Below are 22913 nucleotides of genomic sequence, written 5' to 3'. Positions count from 1 at the left end.
TAGGTATGCTTTTGTGAAGCAATACATTTTATTAACTTTGTCTATCCAGTCAGCAAATCATTGCAATATAGCTTTATTATGTTTCTTGACACTTTCACCTATTTTCCTTTAAATGATTGCTCTATAGAGTGTGGAAAAAATGCTGTGCTGTTGACAGATCTGTTATTTGTATGTGTCTCTATTTAGCACATAATAGTATGGAGCTGTGATTTGATTGTTCTGATGGTTGAAATTGGCTCATTTACACCTTAAATGGACACTAACTTTTCAAACAACTTATGCTAATCTAATAGTATACCTAATATAGATCAATTCTGTGGTTTACTTACTGTTAAAATTGTGTTGTTTTATCCATGCAAATTCTGTGTAAAGTTACTGCCACTAGGTGTCTCCCTTCCTGCAATCTGCTGTCCACCCCTTATTGTCAAGCAAAATCTGTCGATGGTTACAGAGCAGAGGAGATAGACTGAAGGAAGCCCTGGTGAGTCTTATTACAGCCTACACATAGAAGTTTATGCATAGGGGAGCAGGAGGAGGGAGCAGGAAGAGACACAGATGCTGCCCATACAAGTCTACGGAAAGGGGAAGCGTTGGAGGAAAACGCAGGAGCAGAGTGAGTCAGACACAGATACAAGTATCAGGAGAAGGGAGGGGAAGAAGAGCGAGAAAGACACACAGACGTGCTGCAGCTTCTTGGTAAGTGTTATCTCACCCCAGTGCTGGATTATCAGCTACACTAATCGTTACCTCTGCATGATATCCTCCATGTTGCTGCAGTATATATATATATATTAATATATATATATATATATATATATATATATATATACACACACACACACACACATATATATATATATATATATATATATATATATATATATATATATATATATATATATGTGATAGAGATAGGAGAACAGGATTCTCCTCTTCTCTATGCATACTGTGTACAGATGACATGATAGCAGACATGATAGCCATTAAGATCCGCCCACTATCTCAGAGAAAACTGAGAATTAGAGATATTAGAGAGTTAGAGTCTGCATAGGGAAAAACTGATAAAAAAAAATGGAGAATACAAGTCATATAATAGCCATAAATAGTGTTATTCCTCATGTATACACATATGACAGCTTATTCTGAAAAGTTAGGTGCGCTTTAATATCACCTACAGCTCTGTTCATTAATATATGAATACTCAATGAAAGCTTTGTGTATTCATTAATCAGACTTTTTGGGAATTGATGTGTTTAGGAGCAGAGCTTCAGGGTGTATACACGTACATGGCCATAATCAGATTAAATATAAAGATATAATAAGATTCATCATCAGCGCCTTTGAGTAACTTTAATGTGACTATATTTTGACGTGACAATGTCTTTATTCATGGAGAGAACTGAAGAATGTGGCTTAAAACACAAAACTTTACTATTATAGAAATGAATCTAGATATAAAGAAGTGGCGAGGATATGTACGTGAACATTTTTGCAGCAGATTCATGACTATGACAATTTACTGGCCTTGCAGTTCATTGTTCATTACTTGAAACAATGAATGTGTCACACTAAAACTCTCGGTGCCAGTCCCTAGCAGTAAAATAAAAAATTGGGAACAAACAGCACCTTGTGCCCCTTGTCACCTCTCCTCCTGTATCTATCAGACATGTACTGCCATTGAAAGGAATGTACACTTAACAGATAATGGGGGAGATTTATTAAGACTGGCGTTTCATACTCTAGTCTTAATATACAGACCGCTGGACTAAGATGCACCTAATTTATTAAGTGGCACACTCTTCCTAATAAATTAGGCACATCTCTGGCCGTCTAGGTGACTGTGCCCATTTCTCAAAGCTCTGCCTACTTTAGAAAAGTGCCACAATTGGGCGGAAACGGCAAAAAAGTGGAAAGTTTTCCCGCAAATTGCAACTATTGTTCCGAGTGCAACTTTTTAAACCAGAAAAAGGGTGTAGAAAAGTTAGAAAGTTCCCCCCATTGAGTTGGATAAAAAGGCACAATTACTTAGAGGCAGTCAATGTATATAACATGGATCCAAGGATTTTCATGGGTAAGGTTCACATTTCATTTTGTGTGACAAGAAGAATCAAAATAAGAGATGGGCCACTTTTTTTTACGTGCCTGTTTTAAAGAGCTTTTTTAACTATGAACAAGAGAGAGGAATTTAAACACATAGGAAAAAACCCTAGATTCCGGTTTTTCAATGTAACAACATGCCAACCTAACAGATGATTGACGCCATTGTACACAATAATGATCAGAGTTATATAAGTCAAATACCAGTTCAGTATGAAAAAACAAACTATTAGGCCTCATGCACATGAGCATATTAGAGCTTCACACTAAGGTTCAGTTCACACGTTGCGTAAATTTTGTTTCCGGAAAATCCACAACATAATACAGCAGCAGCAAAGTGGATGAGATAGAACAAATCTCATCCACAAATCTCATAAAAAAACTTTCATAAATTGACATGCATTGCGTTTTTTTAAATCTGGGGCATGTCAGTTGTATTTGCGTAAACGAAGGGTCTCAAACTCGCAGCCCGCAGGCGGCGCCTGAGGCTGTCATCTGTGGCCTGCGGTGCACAATAGCTCCCTCGGGAGAGGAGAGAGCAGGCCGAAGGTGTGCACCGGCACTCCTTCATGACGTCCCAGAGCAGAGCTTATACTAGCGCTCTGCTCCGGGACTCCTGCTCTGAAGAAGACCCTGACACCACTGTCCATATTTAGACAGTGATGTCAGGAGCAGAGCTGCAGTCCCAGTCAGAGTGCTAGAAGCGGCTCTACTCCGGGACTCCGGCTGGGGAAGCCCCTGACATCACTGTCTCTATACGGACAGTGATGTCAGGAGCAGAGATGGAGTCCCAGGCAGAGCGCTTGTCTGCCCGGGACTCCGGCTCTGGGCTTGCTCCTGACATCACTAGCCATATATGGACAGTGATGTAAGGAGCAGAGCTGGAGTCCCAGGCAGAGTGCTAGTAGCGCTCTGACCGGGACTCAGGCTCTGGGCTTGCCCCTGACATCACTGTCCATATATGGGCAGTGATGCCAGGAGCAGAGCTGGAGTCCCAGGCAGAGTGCTAGTAGCATATATGGACAGTGATGTCAAGGGCTTCCCCAGAGTTCCGGAGCAGAGCATATACTAGTGCTCTGCTCTGGGACTCTTGTTCTGGGGTTGCCCCTGACATCACTATCTACAGAGGGCACTGTGGCATTATTTACAGAGGGAAATGTGGCATTATTTACAGAGGACACTGTGGCATTATCTACAGAGGGCACTGTGGCATTATCTACAGAGGGCACTGTGGCATTATCTACAGAGGGCACTGTGGCATTATCTACAGAGGGCACTGTGGCATTATCTACAAAGGGCACTGTGACATTATCTAGGGGGGGGGGTTGTGGCATTATCTACAGAGGACACTGTGGCAGTATCTACAGAGGGCACTGTGGAGTTATCTACGGGGGCACTGACATTATCTAGCGTGGGTGTCGCAATATCTACAGAGGGCACTGTGGCATTATCTACAGAGGGCACTGTGGCACTATCTAAAAAGGGGCTGCCCAATCTTGATATTCTTGTGTCTGCCAAACGCTGCCAACTGAGCAGCCAGACTACATTTAGCGACACTTAAGCTGGAAAACTGGATTGAAGGCACGTGGAGAAACTCGCACATTTCCATTAAGTTTAAACCTAGCGCTATTATTATAGTAATGCAGTAGGATTATAGTAATGCAGTATTGTTATAGTAATGTGTTATTATTATTAAGTAGTATTGTTATAGTAATGTAGTATTATTATAGTAATGTAGTATTGTTAGAGTAATGTAGTATTATTATAGTAATGTAGTATTATTATAGTAATATAGTATTGTTAGACTAATGTAGTATTATTATAGTAAAGTAGTATTTTATAGTAATGTAGTATTATTATAGTAATGTAGTATTGTTAAAGTAATGTAGTATTATTATAGTAATGTAGTATTGTTATATGTAGTTATGTAGTATTATTATAGTAATGTAGTATTATTATAGTAATGTAGTATTGTTATATGTAGTAATGTAGTAGTATTATTATAGTAATGTAGTATTGTTAAAGTAATGTAGTATTATTATAGTAATGTAGTATTGTTATATGTAGTTATGTAGTATTATTATAGTAATGTAGTATTATTATAGTAATGTAGTATTGTTATATGTAGTAATGTAGTAGTATTATTATAGTAATGTAGTATTGTTATAGTAATGTAGTATTCTTATATGTAGTAATGTAGTATTATTATAGTAATGTAGTATTATAGTAATGTAGTGTTGTTATAGTAATATAGTATTATTATAGTAATGTAGTATTGTTATATCTAGTAATGTAGTATTATTATAGTAATGTAGTATTATAGTAATGAAGTATTGTTATAGTAATGTAGTATTATTATAGTAATGTAGCAGTATTATAGTAATGTAGTATTATAGTAATGTAGTATTGTTATAGTAATGTAGTATTATTATAGTAATGTAGTATTGTTATATGTAGTAATGTAGTATTATTATAGTAATGTAGTATTATAGTATTATAGTGATGTAGTATTATTATAGTAATGTAGTGTTATAGTAATGTAGTATTATTATAGTAATGTAGTATTATAGTAATGTAGTATTGTTATAGTAATGTAGTATTATTATAGTAATGTAGTAGTATTATAGTAATGTAGTATTATAGTAATGTAGTATTGTTATAGTAATGTAGTAGTAGTATTATAGTAATGTAGTATTATAGTAATGTAGTATTGTTATAGTAATGTAGTAGTATTATAGTAATGTAGTATTGTTATATGTAGTAATGTAGTATTATTATAGTAATGTAGTATTGTTAAAGTAATGTAGTATTATTATAGTAATGTAGTATTGTTATATGTAGTTATGTAGTATTATTATAGTAATGTAGTATTGTTATAGTAATGTAGTATTGTTATAAGTAGTAATGTAGTATTATTATAGTAATGTAGTATTATAGTAATGTAGTATTATTATAGTAATGTAGTGTTATAGTAATGTAGTATTATTATAGTAATGTAGTATTATAGTAATGTAGTATTGTTATAGTAATGTAGTATTATTATAGTAATGTAGTAGTATTATAGTAATGTAGTATTATAGTAATGTAGTATTGTTATAGTAATGTAGTAGTAGTATTATAGTAATGTAGTATTATAGTAATGTAGTATTGTTATAGTAATGTAGTAGTATTATAGTAATGTAGTATTATTATAGTAATGTAGTATTGTTAAAGTAATGTAGTATTATTATAGTAATGTAGTATTGTTATATGTAGTTATGTAGTATTATTATAGTAATGTAGTATTGTTATAGTAATGTAGTATTATTATAGTAATGTAGTATTGTTATATGTAGTAATGTAGTAGTATTATTATAGTAATGTAGTATTGTTAAAGTAATGTAGTATTATTATAGTAATGTAGTATTGTTATATGTAGTTATGTAGTATTATTATAGTAATGTAGTATTGTTATAGTAATGTAGTATTGTTATAGTAATGTAGTATTCTTATATGTAGTAATGTAGAATTATTATAGTAATGTAGTATTATAGTTATGTAGTGTTGTTATAGTAATATAGTATTATTATAGTAATGTAGTATTGTTATATGTAGTAATGTAGTATTATTATAGTAATGTAGTATTGTTATAGTAATGTAGTATTATTATAGTAATGTAGTAGTATTATAGTAATGTAGTATTATAGTAATGTAGTATTATTATAGTAATGTAGTATCATTATAGTAATGTAGTATTGTTATATGTAGTAATGTAGTATTATTATAGTAATGTAGTATTGTTATAGTAATGTAGTATTATTATAGTAATGTAGTATTATAGTAATGTAGTATTATTATAGTAATGTAGTATTATAGTAATGTAGTATTGTTATAGTAACATAGTATTATTCTAGTAATGTAGTATTATAGTAATGTAGTATTGTTATAGTAATGTAGTATTATTATAGTAATGTAGTAGTATTATAGTAATGTAGTATTATAGTAATGTAGTATTGTTATAGTAATGTAGTATTGTTATATGTAGTAATGTAGTATTATTATAGTAATGTAGTATTGTTATATGTAGTAATGTAGTATTATTATAGTAATGTAGTATTGTTATATGTAGTAATGTAGTATTATTATAGTAATGTAGTATTGTTATAGTAATATAGTGTTATTATAGTAATGTAGTAGTTATGGTAATATAGTATTATTATAGTAATGTAGTATTGTTATGGTAATATAGTATTATTATAGTAATGTAGTATTGTTATAGTAATATAGTGTTATTATAGTAATGTAGTATTGTTATAGTAATATAGTGTTATTATAGTAATGTAGTATTGTTATGGTAATATAGTATTATTATAGTAATGTAGTATTGTTATAGTAATATAGTGTTATTATAGTAATGTAGTATTGTTATAGTAATATAGTGTTATTATAGTAATGTAGTATTGTTATAGTAATATAGTGTTATTATAGTAATGTAGTATTGTTATGGTAATATAGTATTATTATAGTAATGTAGTATTGTTATAGTAGTTCGAATAACCAATTGATTAACAATACTTTTGTATTGTATCAAATTTGAAAGCAATGCGGCCCGTCAACTTCAAACACTGCTTATTTGTTGCGGGATTTCCCCATTGAATTCCAAGGGGAGATAAATTTTGCAAAAAATGCAACTTCGAAAAAAAATAAATCCTATAGTTACCCAGAAGTCTGGGTTTTTCCTCTAGGCTGGCCTCTCGGGATGATGTTTCATCCCATCTGACTGCTGCAGCCAATCAGAGGCTGCAGCGGTCACAAGGGATGAAACGTCACCCCAGGAGGCCGGGCGGACAGACGCATCTCCATGGCTACTTAAGTATGACGCTTTTTTTTTTCAGGTGCAGTTTTCCGCAACGGACATTACGGCTAGAAAACTGCACCAGAATTCCCTGCGGCACACAGGGCGGATACGCTGTGTGCTTTTACACAGCGTATCCACCCTTTATGAACAAAGCCTAACTCTGAGTTGTATGGACTATTTTTACAGCTCCTATAGACTTCTATGGGACCCTATTGTACCTCTTTATGCAACTGAATTCATACAGAGGATTTTCCTGTTGAATTGTGTATTTTAGGGAGACTGTATCTATAATACGGTGCCATACGGAGGCACTATGCCTCCCCATTGCCTCCACACGTGCTGCAACAGGGGTTATTTAAATAGCATTAATATAGTAAATAATAATATAATAATGATTATTATTACTATCCTTTACTCAATAGTTAGGTCATTTCTAGTTTAGCCTAAACAGGACAGATTATAATGGATAATGCATGATTTGGTAGAATAACTGTGGGAGAACACGCTATTTTCTAGCACCCAGCCAAACCGTTGCTATGTTTTCACTGGCTCTACTTTAGCTTTCTGCATAATACTGATAAATATGAAAAAAAAAGTGTAGAAATGGAAAGTATCAGGGAACAGGCAGACTTAAAATAGCTAAATAAGGTGCCGGGCGGCAAAGCAAAGATCTCCTAAGAAGAATTGTCCACAACTGAGCTTTTACACTAGAGGACCCTCGGCGGCCGTGGAGACAGATCAAATATTGCTGATAAACACAATGACCAGTGGAAAGACAGGACGGCTAAATACAAAGGGCGAGAGGCTGTTGTTGCACAACTCATGATTATTCCAATCCTGGAGTACGAGTAAATATTCAACAACGGTCTTGGCACAACATTGCATTTTTTCTTGTTTGGTTATAGAAGCAACTGAAGGAGAAAAACAACATGCCAGTGAAGCCGGGGGAGGTGTGGGTGTCAGTGTTCACTTAGCATACTTATAGGACTGCAAATTTACAGCAGCCTACATAAAAGTAGCTACTGCAGCTTAATTCAAGCCGCAACGTTGACATGAGAGCAATAGAACTCCTTCAGTAGTTTGCATTTTGATTTCATTCGTTAACTTTCTACACTTGAAAAGCCCTCGAATCAGCAACTGATTTGGGCGCAACATACACGTGGCAGTCTTTATGGGACACGCTTATTCTCTATTATTTAGAGAGCGTCAACTTATTCTGCCGCGCTATACAGTGAATAAATATGCATTTACAGTATTACATTGACGCATAGTAAAAGTTAAAAAAATAAGTTATCATATCAGAGCTTTACCTTACCCAACTATTTTTGTGCTTTTATATACTAATATATTGTTTTTTTGTTATACTATAGTTGTATATACTATAAACTAATGTGTATAGAGACAAGAAAGATCTGGCAGGGTGAATTTGAATCTTTACAATCCTTTGACTCACATAGAGATTAGCGGTGATGGGCATGTCTGGCAGCCACTTATTCATTCCCTATTGAGATAACATACATGGCTTGTCCAAGCTGAACATGCATGTTTCTGAGGGAGTTGTGAAAGATAGCTGATGGCTAAATAATATTTCAGCTGTCAGCTATCTTATGAGTATGGATAGCTTAAAGAGACGCTGTCACCACATTAGAAGTGCCCTGTCTCCTACATAAGGAGATGAGCGCTGTAATGTAGGTGACAGCAGTGTTTTTTATTTAGAAAAACAATCTATTTTTACCACGTTATAAGCGATTTTAACTTTATGCTAATTAGTTTCTTAATGCCCAACTGGGCGTGTTTTTACTTTAGACCAAGTGGGCGTTGTACAGAGGAGTGTATGACGCTGACCAATCAGCGCCATGCACTTCTCTCAATTCATTTAGTCAGCGCATAGGGATCCTGCTAGATCAGTATCTGCTGTCTTATACTAACACATTAATGTTACTGAAGTGTTTAGACAGTGAATAGACATCACATCCAGCCAGGACGGGATGTCTATTCACAATCCCGACAATTCGCTAACGTTTCTGTGGTACTTACAGCAGAGCAAGTGTAATCTCGCGAGATCACGCTGTAAATGACAGGTTACAGCGAGATTACGCTTTGATCTGCTGTAAATCATACACTCCTCTGTACAATGCCCACTTGGTCAAAAAGTAAAAACACGCCCAGTTGGGCATTAAGAAAGTCATTAGCATAAAGCTAAAATCGCTAATAAAGTGGTGAAAACAGATCGTTTTTTAAAATTAAAAGCATTACTGTCACCTACATTATACAGAGTAACGAAGTGCAGAGATTGTGAATAGACATCCCGTGGAATGTCTATTCACTGTCTAAACACTTCAGTATTGTTAATGTGTTAGTATAAGACAGCACATAAGGATGTAGCAGGATCCCTATGTGCTGAGTAAATGAATGGAGAGGAGTGCATGACGCTGATTGGTCAGCGTCATACACTCTGTACAACGCCCACTTGGTCTAAAGTAAAAACACGCCCACTTGGGCATTAAGAAACTCATTAGCATAAATCTAAAATCGCTAATAAAGTTGTGAAAACAGATCGTTTTTCTAAATAAAAAGCACTGTTGTTACCTACATTATAGTGCTCATCTCCTTATGTAGGAGATAGGGCACTTATAATGTGGTGACAGAGCCTTTTTAAAGGGGTTGTTCATTTTAGAAAACCCCTTTCCATACACTGTATTAAGGAATTCTGAGTTAATAGAGAAAGGGACCTCTGTTTAAGATCCTCATCTATTGGCCAGAGTGGAGAGCATCTCTCACTCTGAAGGACCTGTGCTGTCCTGTACACATACAACCCAATGATATGATTAAACACCGTGCCATTCTTAGTTTCACCTGTGGTGACACTGCAGAGAAATTGAACACTTATTGCCAGCTTTCCCCACAGATTATATCTGATCGCTGGGGGTCCCAGCAGGGGGACACTTTGTGATCAGTTTATTATCAAGAGACCCCTTCTAACAAGTAGGGATTGTCCAAAGCGGAGAACTCCTTAATCCCTACTAGTTTTCCAAAACTTATCGTTTCCCATGCACTAGAAATGGTGAAGAGAGAAAAAGGGGGACATAATATTGTTATTGCACATGTTTTTTCTTCCTTAAAGACAGATAAGAAGCAAGGAAGAAGTGCATAGTATAATGAGTCTTCCTGGTCTAGTGCAATCAATGTTCTCACTATTTACAAAAATAAATATATAAATATACAGATAGATAGAATGTTGTTGTAAAACAAAATAAGATAGCATATGGTGGAGCATGCAAATAGTTCACACTATAGGGCTATCTATTACACGGACTTCTAGATTCACTTGCATAGTCTAACAAAAATAGTAATGTGAAACAAATTGCTTCATTGTACGGTCAAATGTAGAACAAGTACTTTCAGAATAAGATTATATTGTCTGTCTCAAAGCTAATAACAGTGAGAATGTTATTAGAGTTTCAGAACAAACCCATATACAACAGTTAAACCCCTTAAACACAGATCCTGTTTCCCAGATGCAGTCTCTACCAAACGGATTGCTCTGAAACGTGGCACCGGCTCATGTTATAGATGACAATAACAATTTCAAAGCATCTCTACCTTTAATGGAGAATTTACAATTAAGTCATCTATTGCTTTTCTATTATCGCTGAGATAAGGAGACAAACAAACATCAAATGGCTGATAGACCACTTACATTACAGAATATTGATAGTTTGACTTTTACTGACTTTGACATCAGCAGTGAACAAAAAATCCCTTGTGTCCCTACATGGTTGCTAATAATTCATAGCGCACAGAGGAGGGCATGTTTAATAACCCCTTGGCGACATACAATGTACTATTACTGAGGTGTCGCCAAGGGGAAGTATGGAGCGTGCTCACTGGCTGAGCGCGCTCCATACTCGGCGGGTGACGGCCGTGTTATACAGCCGACACCTCACTCCAGTGGGCGGAATCAAAGTTCACTTTGATTCCGCCCGTTTAACACTTTAAATGCCGCAGTCAATCGTGACCACGACATTTAAATTGTTAGAATCAGGGGGGCGCCCCCTCAAACACGCCATCGCTAACACAACCCCCCCCCGCAGTGCGATCAGCCATTTACAATGGTTGTTATGGCAACCTGGGGGCCTAATAAAGGCGTCCTGGTCTGCCATTTTTGTACTCCTTTGAAGCTCCGCCTCTGGCCGGGCTTCAAAGTAGACTATTCATATCACGTTATACTGCAATACATTAGTATTGTAGAATATCATGCAAGCGATCCAACGATCGCTAGTTGAAGTCTTCTAGGGGGACTAATACAAAAAGTAAAAAACAGTTAAATAAAGTTGTTTTTTATGTTTAAAAAAAAAAGTATTAAAAGTAAAAAAAAAAAAAAAACCTTTTCCCATTTCCCCCTTAAAGAGGCTCTTGCTGGAAATCTCACAGAAAAGATTCAGAAGTGTCAGGATTCTGAATACACATGACGTCCAGGCTGGATTTCATGTGTATTCATTATCAGGACACTTGATTAACGTTAATCTCTGTTTATGTGGCTGCAGATCGCTGCTGTGTAAATCAATGGAGATGAGTGTATGACGCTGACTGGTCATTGATTGGTCAGCGTCATACATGTAAACACGCCCAGTTAAAAACACAATACACGCCCAGTTGGACATAACGAAAAAAACCGCCCAATTGTCCATTTCAAAGCTCATTTGCATATATATAAAATTGCTCATAACTTGGCCAAAAATGAACGTTTTTAAAAAAACAAAACGTTACTGTTATCTACATTGCAGCGCCGATCCCATGCAATAGGAGATAGGGGTTTGAGAATCTGGTGACAGAGTCTCTTTAAACTAATGTTTAAAAAAAATGAAAGTTAACATAACTGGTATCGCCGCGTCCGTAAAAGTCCGAACTATCACAATATAGCATTTTTTAATCCGCTGGGTGATAAAAAAATTATAAAACAGTGATCAAAAAGTTGCATGTACCCCAAAATGGTATCCGTCAAAACTACAGCTCGCCTTGAAAAAATTAAGCCCTCACATCGCTGAATTGACGGAAAAATAAAAAAGTTATTGCTCTCTATGACGACACTAAACATTTTTTTTTTTCGAAAATTGTTTTGTTTTTTTTAAAGTGGTAAAACATAAAACAAAACATATAAATTTGGTATCGCCGTATTCGTATCAACCTGTAGGATAAGGTGCACATGTAGGTTTTACCGCCTGACGGACGCCGTGAAAACAAAACCCCTCAAAAAATGGCGTAATAGCAGTTTTTTCCCCATTTCACCCCACAAATAATTTTTTTTCAGCTTCCCAGTACATTATGCGGTACAGTAAATGGTGTCATAATAAACTACAACTTGTCCCGGAAAAAAACAAGCGCTTATACGACTACGTCGACAAAAAAACAAAGAAGTTATGGCTTTTGGAAGGAGGGGAGAAAAAAACGAAAATGAAAAAACTGAAACTGGCCGTGTCTCCAAGGAGTTAATAGCTACATCATAGCCCAGTAGTAAGAAAATACTCTTTCACCTACTGGTAATTAAACATTGACCCCCATGTGTAAAAATAGGGATCAAATGACCTTTTCTATGTAATGCAAAAATAGCTTTAACGGCCTAATATTTGAGAAATACAAATTGTTAATGACAAACAAGAAGCAACACTTTTCACAGGAAACGCATATATATCTGACTCACCAGACACACAGAAGACTGGTGATGATATCTGCCTTCACCCACCATACAACCTACTCAAGATTTATCATTAAACCTAAAATGTAATGATTCTCAGGCAAAATGTATTATACTAATTTATATTTTTATTTATTATTTACGGCAATCTTAATCAATGTTCATCCACTTACCTGGGATAGTGACCAAACGGTACATTAAAGTCTAACTCAGAACCTGAAAATTCAGAGGTAACTGCAAGTTATACTAATATCCCTAGCTGCTCTGCCATACTCACTGGGATCCGGAAGGCTAAGGCATAGGAAGTTGTTAGAATCTATTCACACGTGTTGGTTAAATTGCAGTTTGTTGGCAACAATTTGCCACAATTTTCGCAAAAATGGCTGCACTTAACTGCGATTTGACGGCAACATGTGTATCTACCCTTAGGTAGGTTGGTGAAACTGCACATCTGGCTGCCAGCAGTAATTTTCTTTCTCTGAATAGCCCAATAGCCTTCAAAGAGTACCTGTTGCTTTCAAGAACTATGACATGTCAGAAGTTTTGATCGGTGGGATTTGGGTGCTAAGACCTGTACCAGTCACTGGAACAAAGGGACAGAAGCGCTCAGCTGAGCCTTCTACATTGTCGTGTTTGATCCGAGCAGGGTTAATGTGTACAGACCATAGACTTTCTATGAGTCTGTGCTCTGCCGATCAGAGTCATAGGGGCACTGTGCTACTGCCCCTTCGTTCCATCCATCGATGGGTATCTACAGCCCCCAACAGATCAAAATTTCAGACACATTACTTTAACATTTCAAAAGTTTTTAAAAAATGATAGTTACTTTTAACCCTGCGGACCTCCCATTTTTGTTCATAAAGGAAAGAAAATAACCAGTTATTACAGCTTTCCAATGTGAGGTCCCTGTCAAACAAATCCCCATATTAGCTTCCTGGACCCCGATGTGTATTTTCAGGTTCTGAGTGGAGTTAAGCTCCTTTTATTTATAACCCACATTGTATAAGTTTATACAATTACAATTTGTATTAATTGATTATTAATTTAGTTGTGAATAAATGTTTGAAATGACGGGAAAATGCTTACCTGGATATACAGTTGGTTTGGGAAAAGCAGAGATTGGTTCTAGAATAGAAAACAAAATACATTTTATTTACTTTAAATTCAATTCAATTCAATGAATTTAATGATTATGTGTGTGTCAACATTACATATACATTACTTCATTTTAGACTGCTGTATTAGTAGCATTTACGCTCACGTTAGGTCGGACACAGTCCTCATAGATACCTTGATGTAAACCATATTCGTGAGTTAATTTCAGATTCAAGCACAAACCTCCCTCCGGATTCATTACATTTCATTTAATATGCAATGTCGATGCAGAGCATGTGTGCAGGAGATGCGTATTGATTCTGCGTTCCGTCTATATTCCATGAAACACAGCGAACAATATCCACACTGCTGTGTCATCTTTAAATGGGATAAGACCATTATGATCTCATGGCTACCAGTAATTCTACACGTCACAATATATAGTGTAAGCTATTGCTAAACTACATTTCCCATGATTCTTTTTTGCCCCTTTCGTACTTGTAGTTTAGAAACAATACCAACGGCAAAGATCTTGAATGTTGTTATTGTTATTATTTACCCTTTTAGACCCCAAATCATCAGGCAGGTGTTGTAAAATAGATTATGATGATTTGAAATATAAATAGGGTTCTTCTGATTCCATATTTAATATTATTTTAGGCCATAGGCTATGTGTAAGTACCATTGGTTAACCATATTAGTCATAGCTGCCAATGCTTTATTTAGCAAAGCTCATGATAATGGAAGGGTTAAAAAGCAGTTCTCATTGCCCATCAACCTTTAGATGTGCCGATGGCTGGGAGGATGTTACAGTGCGAATCCAATGACGATACATTGACATTTTACGTCTTTTTGTTTATATGTAGCCTAATGATGCATTTTTATCATCCATTCTAGAATCCATTGTTTGATATTGCATGTACTAAAACTTATGTTATGGAAACCTCACTGGCGTGTGAACGCTTTTAAAAGCCTGTATGATCTATTTACAACACTCAAGTTGACGGCAAAGAAATTCATTTAATGATGAATACACTTCTATAGGCCTGCTTCTTTTTTGGAGTACTTGAAAGGTTTTCCAAAATCTAGATTCATTTTCAGCCCCTACCCCCATAATATCAAACAAAATATCCCCTGGGATTTTACTGTGCTGTGCTAGATGTCATATCTTAAGGCCTCATGCACACGACCGTAGTGGCCCGTGATTTGCTGCTCAGACAGCCGCAGAGTGCCACCCGCGGGCCGCCTGCAAATCACTGGCCATGCACATAGCCCTGTAAATTAATTTCAATGAGCCCGGACCGCAAAATGCATCCAATATAGGACATGTCCTATCTTTTTGCGGTCCAGGCTCCCGGGCAATGCACGGACCGTGGAAACCACGATCGTGTGCATGAGCCCTTAGAAATTAATGGGACCGTAATTCACCTGCAGATTTGCACGTGAATTGCGGCCGCAAAAACACGTTCGTGTGCATGTGTCCTTAACAGGATTGATGAACAATCATATAAAGTCCATATATCTATATATATATATATATATATATATATATATATATATATATATATTTATTATCAAAAGTTCATAAACCAGTTTACTTCAAGTGAGGAGCCAAGTAGTATGCAGGGTCTAAGGTCTTTTGCCGACAACAAGGTCCGCAAAATACATTTCTAAAACAAGGAAAGGATGGGGTTTTAAATACCGTAGATGGAAAGTCTTGCAGACCCTGATATAGAATTTAACTATACTTTGAGATTCTTACAGAAGACATTCTGGATGGAAATTCAAAGGCAGGAAACTAAAGTAACACATGGAATGATTGGACTACAGTACCCAGAAAGATTATAAAAATTAGGGTCATTAAGTTTAAAAAGTAATAATAAAAAAAAACAGCTGAGGGGTGACCTAATAACTATGTATAAAAATATCAAAAAATCAATACAGAGATCTCTCTCATGATCTATTTGTACCCAGTAACTATAACAATGTGACATACTCTACATCTAGAGGAAAGAAGGTTTCTACACCGATATAGAAGGGGATTCTTTACTGTAAGAGCAGTGAGAATATGGAACTCTCTGCCAGAGGAAGTTGTTATGGTGAATTTACTGAAAGAATTCAAAGGTGGCCTGGATATCTTTCTTGAGTGTAATAAAAGTTATGTTTGTATTTTCAATAAGATGAGGAAATTTGGATTTTGCCTCATGGGGGTTTTGCCTTACTCTCGATCAACATTGCAGAATAATAGGCTGCACTGAATGGACATATGTCTTTTTTCAAACTTACAAACTATGATACTAGGATACATCTCTTAACTTATCTGAGCGTGCACAACTGCAACAATGACAACTTAAACCAAGCTTTACCAGCAGCCTGCTATATATATATATATATATATATATATATATATATATATATATATATAAAGGCAAAAAGCAGCAGCACTCACAGAAAACTGTAGTACGCGTGCCCAGCAAGTTGTCCTGATCCTAGGACGGAGCATTGTATATAGAAAGAGAAAACTTGCAGCACTCCTTGATAAAGGTCCTATTGTAGAACAGAAACGTTGCTTTGTGTTTGACTGAATAAACCACCACTTTTTCATATTGCGGTTCTGAAAGTTTTCTCTTTATATATATATGTAGATGTCCAACAGCCTAGATGAAGCTATAGAAATAGTTTGGACCGTTCAGTCCAAATCTTCTTACCCATGCAGTTTTCTAAGGGGATGTCATTAGCTATCCGTATGTCATCCACAGCAATCTCTCCCGACTGGCCCTTACCAACAATTCCTTCGATGACAACCTGCAAGCAAGAAGCAAGAAATGAATTACTATTAACTAATACAATTGTTTGTTGTAAATCATGTCCAATATTTGAATGTATTATGTAATCTATGGGTCTAAAAGTTGAAAAGAAGATCTATAGAGAGACAATATCTAATCACAGTCCATCAAGTTCCTTGCATATCTGCAAACCTACACACCCAAGCGTATTGATATAAACATTGTATGACTATTTGTTACTATTGACTCCTGTAATAGCGCATAGCATCTACATGGAATAGTTATCAAATAGTCTCCAAATCAATGTTGATTGCCAAGATTAATCGGACTAAAACTCAGTGGATTATATGTATTTTCAATTGCACCAATACATGTCCCCAGCTAGGCAGCACGATCTGCTTATGCCCAGCCAGCAATGCTCATTACAAGGTGTTATGTCTCTTGCTCCGTGCTTTAGTCAACCATCTGTATAATGTCCATTTAATCTCTTGCCACAATAGGACAGATAGTGAATAGAGGGATTGAATCCCTGCTTTTAATGTCAACAAATATTCTCGACCTGTTTGCATTTAATTTAGACAAAACAGATTGGAAAAGACAGATCTCCCCCTCCCAACACGCTACAACTTGGCTCACGGTCGGTGTACTGGCTGTTTTGTTAAATATAGTTCTACAGGGACAGCGCTATGTACATAATTTATACTCAGGACTCATTTTTGGAGTATGTGTTCAATACAGCAGCGTTGCTAGTGGCTACCAAAAAAAAATCACACGGAAGCCCGCTGCTGCATATTAGCTGCAGGTCCCTCTGACGGAGGACTAAACAATTAGGATTTAAAATGCAATTTCTTTCCAGCGCCCCGGCACTTCCACACTCACAGCTGATTAATACAGTTGCTCTCCTCAATAATCAATGCGACCATGTCTGTCTTTAAAGTAACAGTACAGGAAAAAATGACAGCTTAGACTTTTAATAGCAAACGATAAGAAATGCTTTCAACTATGAACTGTGCTCTTTTCTTAAAGTGTCTTTAGCATAAACAGAGGGAGGATTATTAAATTAGATGTCAAATACGGGCACCTATGAATTTCCTCCTAGAATCCTTCGCCCTACGGCAAATTATATCTGTAGCTCGAATAATACAACATAAAAAATCAAATATTGAAAGTGATGCAATTGTCTTGGCATATGGTGACATTTCATTTTCCTTGATTTACACACACCATTCTGTGAAATGGTTGAAAAATTAATGTCTCAAAATGGTCATACCATCTTTTTTAAGACGAAATAAGCGCTAATACAAAAAAAAAAATGAAACGTGCCAAGATGTTTATGAAGCATGTACTAAAAACACCCACCCTTTATGACGTCATCACCACTTTATGTTTTCTCAGCTACCTATAGATTCAGTCATGTGCAACTTCCAGCAACATTGCAGGTCACCTTCCCACCGTATTACCTGGTTAGATCACTCATACTTCTATTCTAAGAGAACATTTTTCGATAGTGTAACTGTGTACGTGTGACTGACACCAGAAAAAACGCCGGAAGTCATTGGCAGGTATAATCTTGCAGACTTTACCTTAGATATCCCACATTTTCTCCACTTCACATTTCATCGATAGACGTGTTAATTTTCACAATTGTTAGCAGCGACACCGTCTACATCATTTGCATCAATTGTATTCACTGAACTTTATTCCTGCATTATCATTCAAATGTTTAGAGGCTGGAAAATGACTGCACAAAGCTCTTTTACAGAGCTCTGATGCAGCCAACCTAGAAACCTACCCAGTGTCGGACTGGCCCACCGCAGAACCGGTGGATCCTCCGGTGGGCCCCTGACTCTCCTGCTATCATAAATGCAGCCAGTTACTGCCGCTGATGACGGGACTTCCCCAGTCCAGACTCCGCCCACCAGCAATGTGCTCCTGCTGATGCTGAAGGCTCCCTGTTGCTCACTCTTTAGCAGTGGTTGTATTTTAGGCAGGGGCAGGTTGATCATTTTGGCACTAACTGGGGGCTCAGCCCGGAAGGTGACAGCTGTTAAAACTGTAATGATATAACTTATGAGAAGTGGCAGCAGTCAACATTGCTAGCACAGGAAGCAGAGGATGGGCTGCCTGTTACGCTGAAGCCCTGATGGCGCTGGACAATGTTATCTGTGCTCGCCCTGCCTACATAATGTAATGGCTTTCTCTCCTCACTGCACTAACTTGCTTGGTTTGGGCAAGAATGAGGGAGACCATGTGTACAACTGCAACATCAAGACAGAAGAGGAGGAGGGACTGACTCTTCACAGGCTGAACTTGTATAAAAATCGGCAACAGGTGGGGGAGGGTACATACTCTGCAACAAGAGCTCCTCCTGTATTTCACTTCACATGGTGAGAACCTCTGCTCCAAGGTACAGATTATTCCCAAATCCCCTCTCCTCCCCCCTCCATGTGTATACAACTATTCAGAGCCCCTCTACTCTCTTAGTTATACAGTATCCAGTATACCATCCTCTTTCCTCCTAACCCCCACTTTACCCCTTCTTCACTTCCCGCATGATGTCGTTTTCCATTGCTTAAAGAGGCTCTGTCACCACATTATAAGTGTCCTATCTCCTACATAAGGAGATCGGCGCTATAATGTAGATGACAGTAATGCTTTTTATTTTAAAAAAACGATCTGTTTTCACCACTTTATTAGCAATTTTAGATTTATGCTAATGAGTTGCTTAATGCCCAAGTGGGCGTGTTTTACTTTAGACCAAGTGGGCGTTGTACAGAGGAGTGTATGACGCTGACCAATCAGCATCATGCACTTCTCTCCATTCATTTACTCAGCGCATAGGGATCCTGCTAGATCCTTATGTGCTGTCTTATACTAACACATTAACAATACTGAAGTGTTTAGACAGTGAATAGACATTCCACGGGATGTCTATTCACAATCTCTGCACTTCGTTATTGTTTCTATGGTAGTTACAGCAGAGGAAGCGTAATCTTGTTGTAACCTGTCATCTACAGCGTAATCTCGCGAGATTACGCTTCCTCGGCTGTAACTACCATAGAAACAGTAATGAAGTGCAGAGATTGTGAATAGACATCCCGTGGAATGTCTATTCACTGTCTAAACACTTCAGTATTGTTAATGTGTTAGTATAAGACAGCACATAAGGATCTAGCAGGATCCATATGCGCTGAGTAAATGAATGGAGAGAAGTGCATGACGCTTATTGGTCAGCGTCATACACTCCTCTGTACAACGCCCACTTGGTCTAAAGTAAAAACACGCCCAGTTGGGCATTAAGCAACTCATTAGCATAAATCTAAAATCGCTAATAAAGTGGTGAAAACAGATTGGTTTTTTTAAATAAAAAGCACTGCTGTCACCTACATTATAGCGCCGATCTCCTTATGTAGGAGATAGGGCACTTATAATGTGGTGACAGAGCCTCTTTAAACCACTTCCTTCTCCTATCTCTATACAGCTTTTTTAATATCCTTATCTTTAACCCTTTTACCCAATACAAAGCTCAGCAGTTTTCCCTTTATTAACCCCTTTCTATTCACTCCCCAAACTATATTACTGGTTCTGGCTGTAAAAATAATATACAGTTAAAACATACACATAAATCGAGATAAAATGCAGCTAAGTAAACCCATTGTGATGCATAAAGATATATATTACAGTAAAAAGAATATATTGTGTGAAGTATTTATTTCGAGGAATCATCACTATTTTCTGAAAGGAGTTGTCTGAAATAGTTTTTTTATTTTCATAAAGATGTTGCTTGAAGGTAATAAAAATTGGAGTTGCGTCACAATTGGTACATGCCTTCTCCATTCCTCCCTCTACACTGGAAGGAAAATGTTTCCATACAGCAGCCATGTGTCCTAGTCACGTGGTCACGATGTGTAATACAGCGGCAGGTCTATTGGAGGAAGTGTCAATGTGATTATGTAATGAGGCTGCTGTACAGAAACACTAACTTACAATGTAGGGGGTGAGACAATCTGGACAATCCCTCTAAAAGCTATGTACACCTTTTGAAATATTTTATTTTTTTTTAAATAAAAATGTCTATCACTGTGATTCGTGCAACTTTCTAAATCATTTTTATTAAAAATCATTTAACTTTTTGAGATACAGATGCTTTGTATCCTGTATATGGAGCAGCTGTATGTAGTACTGATATCTGAATCCGTCAGTCCTGCGGGACTGACGGGTTTAGTGTCAGCGGGATCCACATGTTATCGATCACATCTAAGTTATGAATTTAGATATGATCATTAACAGCTTGATCCTGCGAACCGTCAGTCCCACAGACCTGATGGGTACAGGATTCAGCGTAAGATACAGCTGCTCTGTATAGAGAATATAGAGCAGCTGTATCTCAAAAAGTAAAAATAATTTTCAATAAAAACTGACACGCAGGATCCACCTGTAATACTGTCAGAGACACGCAGGACCCGCTGACTCTGAATCCATCAGTCCCACTTACCTGACGGATTCAGGTCTGAGCACACGATGCAGCTGCTCTGTACACAGGATACAGAGCAGCTGTATCTCAAAATGTAAAAATAAGGCTGGATTCACACGAGCACATTACGTCCGTAATGTACGGAACGTATTTCGGCCGCAAGTCCCGGACCGAACACACTGCAGGGAGCCGGGCTCCTAGCATCATAGTTATGTACGACGCTAGGAGTCCCTACCTCGCTGCCGGACAACTGTCCCGTACTGTAATCATGTTTTCAGTACGGGACAGTTGTCTGTCCAGCAGCGAGGCAGGGACTCCTAGCATCGTACATAACTATGATGCTAGGAGCCCGGCTCCCTGCAGTGTGTTCGGTCCGGGACTTGCGGCCGAAATACGTTCCGTACATTACGGACGTAACATGCTCGTGTGAATCCAGCCTAATTTTTAAAAAAAACATATTTTGTAAGTTGCACCAAACAAACTGACTTATTTTTAATTTATGAACGTTTTCTTGGCTGATTTTTTCAGCACTGTGTGGATGAGATATATTCAAATCTCACCCACACTTTGCTGCTACAGTATGACGCTGCAGATTTTTCGCAGATTGTTTTCGCAGATTTTTCGCAGCTAATCCGCTAAGTGTGAACATACCCTGAGGTTTACCGAATAATGAAATATTTTAGCAGCGCAGTAAGGGCATGACCACACGTGGCGGATTTCCTCCGCAACTGTCCGCATCAATGCCGCACAGAATCTGCGTTGCAGATTCTGCTGCGGATCTGCACAAAATGTGCAGTAAATTGATGCGGACTAGCTGCTGCGGACTGCGGTAAAAGTACTTCCCTTCTCCCTATCAGTGCAGGATAGAGAGAAGGGACAGCACTTTCCCTTGTGAAAGTCAAAGAAATTCATACTTACCGCCCGTTGTCTTGGTGACGCGTCCCTCCTTCGGCATCCAGCCCGATCTCCCTGGATGACGCGGCAGTCCATGTGACCGCTGCAGCCTGTTATTAGCCTGTGATTGGCTGCAGCCGTCACTTAGACTGAAACGTCATCCTGGGAGGCCGGACTGGAGACAGAAGCAGGGAGTTCTCGGTAAGTATGAACTTCATTTTTTTTTACAGATACATGTATATTGGGATCGGTAGTCAATGTCCCGGGTGCAGAAACAGTTACTGCCGATCGCTTAACTCTTTCAGCACCCTGGACAGTGACTATTTACAGACGTCTCCTAGCAACGCTCCCGTCATTACGGGAGCCCCATTGACTTCCTCAGTCTGGCTGTAGACCTAGAAATACATAGGTCCAGCCAGAATGAAGAAATGTCATGTCAAAAAAGCAAGACGGATCCGCAGCACACATAACATGTGCATGACAGCTGCGGACTTCATTGCGGAACTTAGAATCTCCATTGAAGTCAATGGAGAAATTCCGCCATGAGTCCGCCACTGCTCCGCAACAGACAGAGCATGCTGCGGACACCAAATTCCGCTCCGCAGCCTATGCTCCGCAGCGGAATTTTACGCCTCGTCTAAACGAACACTGCTAAATTAAAGTGTAAGTCAATGGACAAACGGCTCCGCTGCGGATTAACGCTGCGGAGTGTCCGCAGCGGAATTTAAGTGAAATTCCGCCACGTGTGAACCCAGCCTAAAGCAGCACTTTAGAGAGCATCGGGGACAGCTTGATTTAAGACAATGTTTATGCTAGAATAAAACTGAGTCTGCAATAGATTGAGAGTGGGCCCTTTAAATTAATTCCTCTGGTGGGCCTAAGGTACCCCAGTCCGACACTGAACCTACCCCTGTTACAAGAAAAAATGTGAGGGATACAGTCTGAATGGCATACATAAAAAGAGCTACATGTCCCAGGATTTCTCCCTGTTGTGGATTACAGCAATAGGGAGATGCACTAGTTTGGGCAAGTAGT

General features: G+C 37.8%; 1 protein-coding gene across 4 annotated transcripts in view; it reads right to left on the bottom strand.

Moving 5' to 3' along the window:
* Positions 1–22913, bottom strand: part of NRP2 (neuropilin 2) — a 125134-nt gene that overhangs the window by 15156 nt on the left and 87065 nt on the right. For all 4 annotated transcript variants that reach the window (XM_075829838.1, XM_075829839.1, XM_075829840.1 and 1 more), the window contains exons 14-15: positions 16433–16529; positions 13716–13754 (exon numbers count right to left, since the gene is read on the bottom strand). In XM_075829838.1, the coding sequence (XP_075685953.1) occupies positions 13716–13754; positions 16433–16529 (136 nt within the window). The remainder of the gene's footprint in view (positions 1–13715; positions 13755–16432; positions 16530–22913) is intronic.

The sequence above is a fragment of the Rhinoderma darwinii genome, chromosome 6 (assembly GCF_050947455.1).
Source record: "Rhinoderma darwinii isolate aRhiDar2 chromosome 6, aRhiDar2.hap1, whole genome shotgun sequence".
NCBI classification, from domain to species: Eukaryota; Metazoa; Chordata; class Amphibia; order Anura; family Rhinodermatidae; genus Rhinoderma; species Rhinoderma darwinii.
Note: the sequence above shows the minus strand (reverse complement) of the source record. Positions and strands in the feature narration are given on the sequence as shown.